At 41.0% G+C, this 10567-nt stretch overlaps 1 protein-coding gene across 1 annotated transcript in view; it reads right to left on the bottom strand.

Annotated features, from left to right (window-relative positions):
- TMEFF2 (transmembrane protein with EGF like and two follistatin like domains 2) overlaps positions 1–3920 on the bottom strand; it is a 184673-nt gene extending 180753 nt beyond the window's left edge. Inside the window, exon 1 of the mRNA XM_005416137.1 lies at positions 3833–3920. Coding sequence (XP_005416194.1) covers positions 3833–3920 — 88 coding nt within the window. The remainder of the gene's footprint in view (positions 1–3832) is intronic.
- Between the last annotated feature and the right edge of the window lie 6647 nt (positions 3921–10567).

Genomic DNA, 10567 nt, shown 5'->3' with positions numbered 1-10567 from the left:
GATGTTTATTAACACAAGCTTTTTTTTAAAATGACCTTTACGCAAGCAGCATCTCAGAAGGCAGAAGAGGAGTGATTAGGGTCTTTATGAGCCTGAAGTCCAGCTTGTTTTCTTAACTCCTGACTTTTCTCAGCAATTACTTAGAAAATTCTCTTTCATTCAGAATATCAGCACACATCCCTGACCTTTGGTCCTTGCTACATACAGATAATTAACCCACCAAAACAGTACTTTCACACCATGAAAGAAGGAAACAAGACCACTGCCTGGGAATTAATCTACTCCCTGGATGGTAGAACACACAGTCTCAGTTAACAGCCCCAGAAAGGCTTCTGATAATATTGTCTCATTGCCAGCATTAAGTCATGATGGAGGTCTTGCCCTCACAAACACATCTACAGAAACAAGGCTCAAGGCCCTTGCAAAACTTGGAGGGTGAGAACAAAGGCAAAGAGCTTGTCTTTCCCTTCCCCCTGTTTCAAGGAAAGAAAGGGGCAACAAGGATAAGAAATCCACAAGGCTCTGAGGAATGTACTGCCTGTGAAATGGTGTGAAGTCCAGGGATTTCCAAATTTGACACCTACTTAAAGGACGTGTATCACTGCTCTTAAACAAACAGCCCTGGCACGGGCCCTCAGCTCACTGCTGGATGCAGGGGTGGTCCCCATGTGGAGAACTCTTCCTCTGGCTTCTGTCTCTTCTTTCTTATTTTTTTGCCATTATTTCTGGCAACTGGGAGAGCTAGAGGACTTGGACATAGAGAGATACTTAAACACTTCAGTGGACATCCACCCAGTACTGCTGTTTGGATGCAAAACTGAGAAGCAAGCCCATTCATCCTGGGCTACATGACACCCTGGGTTTCAAAAGACACTGCAGAAAATAATTAGGAGCCATATGTTTAGGGTCAAATATTTTAAATTCCAGGTAAGCATCTTCCACAGAAGTGTGGGACTGCTATTCATGCCCAATACAGTTCAAATCAACTATACAATTTTGGTTTTTTTCTCCCCCCGCTGAATTCTAATCATATTTTCCTTATATTAACAGCAAAATGAAAGCCTTTCCTTATGTGCCAAGAAGCCCATTTGCAACTAATTAATTCTCAGGGTTTTTATGCTGGTCTTTCTACTTACAATTTTACAGTTCAAAAGAATAAAATGCAATCTCTTTGATGAAAACAATACGCAGAGCCTTTTCACTGAAAATGATGTTGTGACAAGATGGACTATAAGGGTGTTTAATAAAGCTGCAACCTGAGGTAGGATGAATATTATAAGAAGTGTATCAATACTATAAGAAGAACGTGCAGAAAAAAGCATGTGAGAGAAAAAAATCTCAGGGATAAAATAGTTGTGGCCACACATTGGGATTCTACAACAAACTCAAATACAGCAATCACATGGGAACTGGCCAACAAAATGATCACCTCTTCCATTTACGTGTAACTACACTGTAATCAGAAAGAAAATCTTGCAAATCTTATTTAGAAAGAACTCAAGGAATTTCTTTCTCCCTCATCCTGCTGGATATTTCCAAGGGAGTGGATGGGGAGGAAGATGCAACTGCTCTTATAACCATCAAGATTTCTTAATAGATAAACAGAGACAAGTGGATTTCTCCTCTGTCCATTTCACTTTGCAGATAGCAGAGTTCAAAATGGCACCAAAAAAAATCTCCAGACACTTGAGCATTACAGAGCCTGGTCCAGCCTCTGAATGCTCTGCTTTAGGAAGAGATGTGTGCAAGCAGCAGCTTCAGGGTGACACAACTGTAGTTCTTGGTGGCTGCAGAGGAGCAGTGTCTTGGTGCTAGCTCAGGAACCAAAGCTTTACTTGGTCTACCAAAACTTTAGTAAACACACATGTGAATTTATACCCTGGGACAAACTGATTGTGACCCATCTCCACTTTGGATCAACTTTAATGCACAAAGTAGCCAACTGTGTCGAAAAGGCCACTCACCAAAACCTTCAAAGACGCTAGAGGATGAATTGTTCTCCAGGGAGCAAATCCTCTGCCCCAGGTGCCTCGGAGTTGCTTGCCTCAATGACCAAACATCTCACACTGGAACCCACTAGAATTTTTAGGAAAGGGATTTCCTTCCCCTGCAGCACTGCAGGAACCCGGGTGCTGATCATGCCTATCCACAGAATACTCACCAAACAGAAGCTGTCCAACAACCCTGGGCTGTAAAGCAGCTTTAAATTAAACAACTGAAAGAACTTCCTTTTGTTGGGGAATTAGGGAAAAACTCCATCCTACAGCCTCCCAGACACAGATACCTATAGAAGCTGCTAAGAACACTCCCAGCTGCCTAATGCTAAAGGATTTCTTTTCCAGGCTAGCAGCACAGTTCTTTTTCAGGCTACAACTGTGTGAAGATGTCAACTATTTGTTTGTCTGTCTAGCAGACATGTTCCTCAAGTGTAAACGTACTTGTGGCCATGCCAAAAAGAAAAATTATTTTCCCCCTTCCCAAGTCCCGTTAGTTTTACAGGGCCAAGACAACAGCAGGCAAGGCAGATTTGAGTCCCCTCACACAACAAGGTTTGCTAGGCTGTATTTTGTCACACCTGCACAAGCACACTGAAAAGGCAGGTGTAAACAGAGGCTGTAATTTGTCTTGCTGGTGCTGATGTATGGGGAGGCAAAAAACCCAGCTTGAGCTAGAGCCCCAGTTGAATGCACAAGGCTGCCAGGTAGAAAAACAAAAGCATCTTTTCAGTCCCAACCTGCATGTATTTTATATAAGAATCACTAAGGCACAATAAATATGGAACCCCACAAAGAACTTTTTTTTACAGTCAATTTTTCAGAGGAGAGCTGCAATTTCTATAATGAACATGCATTAAGCCCTCCATAAAAAAGTTAATTAAGAAAATGAGTTTGTTTTTTCTACTCAAAATAAGTATTTTGCTGTTTAAAAATACAGTATGTACAGTAAATATGGTTTGGCAGGAAAGGCTTGTTGCAGAGCTCTATTGATATAGATAACAGAGTTCTCTTCCAGTGCAACTTAAAACAAATTTAGAAACTCTATGCATGAAAATAAAACATGAAACACCGCAAGATCATAAAAAAAGCGGAACAGAGATGTGCAGAAATGGCACAAAACCCTTGGGAAAAAGAAAGTTCAGATATTTGCTATTGAAATGGATAACTCAGGTGGATTCTTTCCCCCATCTCACATTGCAGCTAGTTTCAGTAGAAGCAAAGGACCCCACAATTTTTCCACCAGCACTTTGGAAAAAAAAAGTCTTTAAAGAACTGAAGGTTTCCTTTTTCAGTCACACAGATCAAGGGGAAGACTTCTGAAACCACATTAAAACAATTCTGTATTGATAGTTTCCAAATTTTCTCTACCTTATCAAAAAAAAAGAAATAATGACAGTGCCCTGAAACAGAAGGCAGTAAATAAGGCTATCACAGAGGTGACAAAGAAAATACTGAAGTAGGTTGAGAGAAAAATGTGTATGGTTTGACATAGAGACAACCTATATGGAAGAAGAGCTACAGATTAAAAGGGTCTTAGTTGCAAGGAGAGAAACAACAGGAGGAAGAATTCAAAGGAAAAAAAATCTATTTGTATCATTAAGAGAGGAGAAATATAGAGTAAACCTTTAAAGGGAAAAAAAATCTTAAGCTTTACAGCAGTTTATAGCTAGAAATAAAAGTATAAGTTTTGCTAAAGAGAACAGAAAAAACCATAAGGTTGCTGGATACTTGGTGCCAAGCCAAGAGAAAGAAAGGGAGCCACAGCCCATCACTGAGGCTCCTGGTCACCAGCAGGAGTGGACAACTTCCCAAGGGATGGCTGAGAATCCCCTCACCCTCGGGCAGCCAGTACTGCTGCTCTGCAGCACGAGCAATGAGATCCTCAATGGCAGCTTCAATGGTTGGGACAGTCTCCTTATCCATACCTCATCCCCCAGCTGCAAGTTAAACTGATTTCTAGCCTACCCAGCAGCTAAAGTTTACATTTATCTCATGTATGGTAATGGTGGGGTGGATTCACCAGGACAGAAGTTTGTTTCCCCAAACTAATTTTTTTCCTTTTTTCTTTTTATGACCACTTGAGGAAGCAAAATGAGCCAACAGCCAGCAAACACGAGAAACTAAGAGTGTGGAAAGACACTTCTTCTCATAGCACACAGAAAATGAGACATCCTCAGCTGTAGCTCAAGGAGTCCCTGTGACTAACACCCCCCAGACAAGCACCACAGGATGACCAAACCCCAGCCTGCTGCCTGAAACCACAACACACACCATGCTCACAAGAGCACATCACAAAGAGCAGACCAGAGCAAACCCCTCTGACAGGGCTCCTGTACCTGCAGAGCTCACCCTTTACACCACAAGTACCATCTCCTCCAAAAGCCCACCATACAGGCAGCACACAGATACCCACTAGCCCCTTTTCCCTTGCGTTTATTGTGTGACTCTCCAAAGAAATGAGAGTGAGCCGAGCAGGACCTCAGCTAACACCAGGCAGGGAGACACACACACTCCCCCCTAAACTGGAAATATCAGTATAACTTGTTTTAGCTGCATCCTTTCACAAAGCACAAAGTTTCTTACCTGTTGGCAGGTGGTGAAGAAGGAGCTCCTATTTGCTCTAACTCAATGTTCTTTTCTTCCACAGGCAAGAATCCAAGCCTGCCTGCTACTTCCTGGGCCCACCCAGCCCACCTGAGGCTAATTGAGAGTCTTGACCAAAGCTACTGGGGCAGGTGGATACTATGTGGTTAACTCAGCTCCAAAAGGGAACTTGGTAGGCAAAACCCTCATTGCTCATTTCAGAAATGAAGAAGGGGGAAATAATTCCCTCTTAATTTAGCTGTTTTCCTTCCCTTACCCTTATTCCTTTCCAACTTCATCTCTTAGCTTGCTTTTCTTTTTACATCAAACATTTATATAGCTCCAATTTCCTGAACAGGAATAAGCTTACATGAAAACCTAAAGTCACATTTTTGACCTAAGTGAAAAATGCATGCTTTACTCTGGTAAATTAAAGCCCATATGCAGGAATTGTTGGTATCTTACCAATTGTCTTTCACAAAACATTGGCTGAAATGAACATTTGCTCCTGAGCTAATGGGAAAACCTTCTCATCAGTGTGCTCTGCCTAATGAGTCACGGCAGCTCCTGCTGGACCAGAGCAGGAATCCAACTTGGCCACATCACCAGCCCTGCTCAGCGACAGGCTTTGGGGAACAAGAACATATGAAATACCTTTCTCTATGCAGAGGTTGCAATCCTTACCTGTTAGAAGAGCTTGTTCCATGGTGTTGGTCTCACAAAGGTGTTTTAGGATGTTTGTGGGAGCCTTTGGATGCCAGGGCTTCTTCAGATATGTGTTTGAGTTTTACATATTTTAAGGTCCTAACAGAAATGTCTCTTCAAACAAGATAGTTCTGCAAATGTTCATAGCAAGTCATAAATAATACAAATTTGATTAAAAAATAAGTTATTGTGTTCTGGTCTTACTGCATGCAGTTGCTTTGTAAATGCAGGCTGACTGATACCCCTGAAGAGAGGTACCTGAAACATCACTGAATTCTTGTCTGGAAAAATCAAAAGAACAGGAAAAACTTAGGCTGATTTCCAAAGCAGCAAGTTCAGTCCACAGATGGAGGGGTACATGAAGCCTTCCCACTAGAGCTCTCCCTCTCACACGTGCCTGATCTCAGTGCTGGGGTAATTCATTCTCATGTCCTACCAACACATCTCCCCCCTCATTACCAAGACTGCGATGATACTGGATGGTGTCTTGTCTAGTCTATTAAAATGCAGATTACATGACAAAAAGACCTTCAGCATCCAGAACTGTCAGCCCAGCACATTTCAGCTCCCGCAGGTGCTGGCTGGAGTCTCCCACACATAGGGAGCTGAATATCTGAGCAGGGATCTGTGGATCAGGACACTGTAGTCTTTAGTCATTGCTGGCACACAAGCAAATAGAGAGATATTTTTCTTCAGTCTGTTCTGTGGTATCCTGAAGACAAAGCACCTTTACTCTCTCTTCAAGAAACTCACCACATGCTTCACTGGAGGAAAAAAATCAGGAATAATTAAAGAAGACATGTGCTGTCCGAACTTGTGACAGAAGCTTCTTTGATAAATAATTCATCTTAAAAATCTTGAGAGGTACGAATGAGATGGCAAATGAGGTGCTCCTCTCGAGCACACAGGCCTTCCTGGGTGACCTCCCCTGGCACATGCAGTTCATAATACCCTGGAGGGGGCACAAAGAGAAAAGAGTTTTAACAAATTTGTCAATGAAGCTGTCAAGTACAGGCATATGCTATAATCAGGTACTTGAATATGTCACAGCAGACCCTACTGTGCAATTCATAAAGTATCAGATAGCTTCTCACAACGAATTCCAGGAAGACAAGGGAAACCATCAGACTCAACTCTCACCATCAGCACTGAAAAGCAGTGTTACACATTAACAAGGGTTTGCACAGTGTGTGTCCTTCATGCAGGATTGCAGAGACAAATGCCCATGCAGTTACAAACGACATGACATTACACCATTTAGACCTCAGGGAGCATCCTGCCAATTTTCTGTCCATCATTTATGTTCAGATCTGGTGGTGTGCACACTTTGAGTGCTCTTAGCCGAAGGTCACATCCAGTGAAGCTTCAGCAACAAACCATTTTCCATCTCTGGTTTTGCATTGTTTGATTTTAAATAGTTTGTTATACCTCTTTTCAAGGCATGTGTCCATAATAATCAGAAGGGAGCTGAGTCTTCCAGCAATGCTATTGTTTAGCTTTCTCCAGCATTTACACTTATATACATGAACTGAAACATCTGCAATATAAATGTTGCTCTTTTAACCTTGCATCATTCTTCCTTGTATCTCCTGATCCCCGTGCTAGCAATGTTTTGACAAATGTATAAAAACCTACTTTATCTCTTCTTGCGTTTAACAAGTAGCAATGAATAGTCTTCCTAATGGTAAAACACACAACTAACATTTTAACAGAACCAGTCTTTATATCAGGGGTCTTAACTGAAGGGCAGCTCTGGATAAGGATATACAGATCAAAAAGGTGCATGTAAAAATACACTTAAATTATATATACATATTTGGACTAGATTAGCCTATGTGAAAATTCTTAAGGAGAGAGGAGCATTGAAAAGGTACATTTCTTTGTTGAAGGTACTTGAGCTGATCACATGTTAAAAAAGTATTTCAAAGAGGTATTGTTATATGACAGGCACTGCATTAATATGAGGCTCAGCTCAGCTCTGTGCAAAGTAGGGGCTCCCACATGGTTTGAATTTGACAAATTCAAAACAGCAGTAGTGTGGTTCATCAAGAAATGTGAGATGGATAAGAAGAAAGACTATCTGAGTATGGCCTGCAGCAAACAACTCCATGCTCCTATTTTGAGATCTTGAAAAAGTTTTCATCGTTTTTCTTTTTTTTCCCTAATTTGTATGTTATATGGGCCAATTACTTTAAACTTTGCATATTTTCCCATCTACTTGCCAACCACCATTTACTTAACATAAATATTGATTTTTATTTCTTTTTGTCTCAGTTAATCAGAGATCATCTGTCAGTTTCTTAAGATGTCTATCTGACCCTGCCAAAGGAAAGCTCCATGCAAACCCTGTTAGATTGCCATTACTTTACTGAGGGGGAAATATTTTTGTATCTGATTTTACCTTCTTTCCACTTCTGACAGAAGTCACAAGCTGAATAAAGCTTACCTGAATGCTACAGAAGCAGGAGCAAGGCTGTGTAATATTACTCACAACCAGACTTAATTAGGACTCATTTTGGATAACAAAACGAATTAAAAGAAGGGAGAAAGGAAAAAATCCAACCCTTACTCAGTTCCACACAGAAGATGTTACATACATGAGTATGTGTCAAAGTTACTCTAAGGACTGTTTTTGACTTGGAAATAGATGTTGCTTAGTAGAGACTTTACAGCTTAGGAAAAAAAACCCAAACATGCAAAGACACAGACATTTTCTTGTGTCATGTTTGTACACTTCTGTTACTTAGGCTGAGAAAACAAGCATGACATTTGGGCTGCAGAACTATTTAAAACTTTACACATTGCTAAGAGGGAACAAAGTTTTACAAGTTCCTTTGTAAGAGCCTCCAGCAGCACAGTTGTTCTTGTCTCCCTTCAGTAAGATCCCAAGAATCCTGTTTAAATGAGTGGTTAGCCTGGGAAGTCCTAAGGTGCGCCTGGACAGTAACCATTCTTCTGCTGATTTCAACTCCTTTTGATTACATATAGTGCACCTTATTTTTAAAAATCTAAACACAACTGTGAAATCTGATAGAAGGCCACAGTCCAGTTCCAATTGACTTTTATTTATTGGCTGACCTGGCCCATCAGTAAGGTCACATTAGACAGAGATGAGCCCCCTGCTAAATAGGAGGTGATTACACAGAGTCAGTGATCAAAGCTAATGTAAAGGGAAAGTTCAAGGCTATTGACAAAGAGGCCACAACTAAGAAGCCTTTTATTGAACACCTAATATTCTGAGGATTTTTTTGTTTAAATGGGACCAGATAACCAAACTTATGAGGGCACTATAAAACTATTACTAGGTGCCATTTAAATCTTATCATTTTGCTGACACCTGTTGTTAGAGGAAAAAAATAAGGTTAAATCTGGTCCTATAAAACAAAAGCAAATATTTGTTTGCATGCCAATCCACAGAAGATCTGAAGCAAAGAATTAAAAAAAAACATAAAGAATGGAATGTCACAGATACTCTTCTACAGAAGTAACTCACGCAGTTTATGGTATCCCAATACAAAGCTGTATCTGTGATTCAGACAGGGAGAAATCTAATTTATGTGGACATCCACATCTTAAAAATAACAATCTTGAAAATAAGCAGGAACTGCATTTTCTCAAAATAAATTAAGGGGGAAAAGTCTACTTCTCTTATGACAATGATGAGATTGCTTTTGCACAGTTTATGTAGGTTTTTTGTTTAGTGAAAGAGGATATTCTAAACTAAACCACAATTATTTTACAAAGAAGCACACCTTTGTGCCCTTACAAGAATGTACTATAAACTAAGGAGCTGAATGGAGTAGACGTTATTGAGCAAATAATTGTTTCCTCCAGAGAATGTCAGATTATGTGTTCTATACAATGCAATACAACTCATTTCACAATGCATTTTCACAGAAATACCTGGCTATTCACACAAGTTATGTAATACCAAAGCATCCTATTGTGGAGTGCTTCCATGAGAGGGAAGTGGTGTGAATGCAGCCACAAAACTTTGTGTGTCAGCACTGAGGCTACTGGGCTCAAGCTGGGAGCTGGCAATGAATAGAAACTCTCCTACTGCAGGCAGCACAAGGAATCCAAACTTTCCCAGTGCATCTCCAAAGTGGATGTGAGGCAGAGAAGTGCAGAGCCTGGCAGGGTGAGGGGGAACTACTGCAAACAGCAGAGAGGGGAGAGCAGAATCACACAATCATTTGGGCTGAAAAGATCTCCAGGATCACCGAGTCCAGCCTGTGACCCAACATCACCTTCTCAACCAGACCAGCCAACTGAGTGCTGCATCCAGCTGTTTACTGAACTCCTCCAGGGAGAGTGTCTCCAGCACCAACCTGGGCAGCCCATTTCAAGGCTTGAAAACCCTTTCCAAGAAGAAATTCTTCCTGATATCTAGCCTGAATCTCCCCTAGCACAACTTAAGGCTGTCCTCTCTTCCTGTCACTGCTTGCCTGGCAGAAGAACCTCCTCTCAGGCTACAACCTCCTTTCAGGGAGTTGTAGAGAGTGAGAAAGTTCCCCCTAAGCCTCTTTTTCTCTAAATATCCCCAGCTCCCTCAGCTGTTCCTCAAAGGACTTTAAATGGTCACTGCACCCATCAATACTGGGAGCACAAAAAATTACAAAAATATTAATTCCACTCCACACCTGCAATGGTAATTGCAATGAAGCTTCTGGTTCTTGCACAAAATTGGTCTGGAACTTAGGATGGATTTCTGTTGTTGTTGTGGGTTTTTTTTTTTTGGTGTTTTTTTTTTCTTCTGAACTAAAATAAAAGCAAAATTTCCTGAAAAAACAAAGCTCTGCCTTTTGTCCATCTCAACAGACAGCGTTAATGCTCAAGAATCAATTGCAGGAACTAAGGCATGGCACAATATCAGCAGCTCAGAGGAGCAGGGTGTGCAGTTTCATGGCTGATTGTGAAGCAAGGGACAATCACTGATTTGCTGTTGCCTCTAGAATTGTTCTAAAGACAAATGAAGTGTAATAGCACATCACACCATGATTGCATGTTGATGCCATTTCCTGAAGTGATGTGATGACACCGTGGTAGGACCATTAACCCATCTGTCACTTTCTGCATTTGTCTCAATCAAACTGACAGGAGCATTGTGTAAATATGACTTTGGGCAAGGCAAACCCAGTGTTATGGACCTGACATAGGAAAAGGCAGCTGGCATTCAGAGGAGGGACTGACACAATGCAGACATATGTTTGAAAGTAGGACTCTTGCTAGAGGACATTTAAATAAAAGATTTGTCATTCCTCTCAAGCAATTTGAGATTA

Source organism: Geospiza fortis, unplaced genomic scaffold, assembly GCF_000277835.1.
Source record: "Geospiza fortis unplaced genomic scaffold, GeoFor_1.0 scaffold112, whole genome shotgun sequence".
Taxonomy (NCBI): domain Eukaryota; kingdom Metazoa; phylum Chordata; class Aves; order Passeriformes; family Thraupidae; genus Geospiza; species Geospiza fortis.
This window is presented reverse-complemented; position numbering and strand designations above follow the sequence as displayed.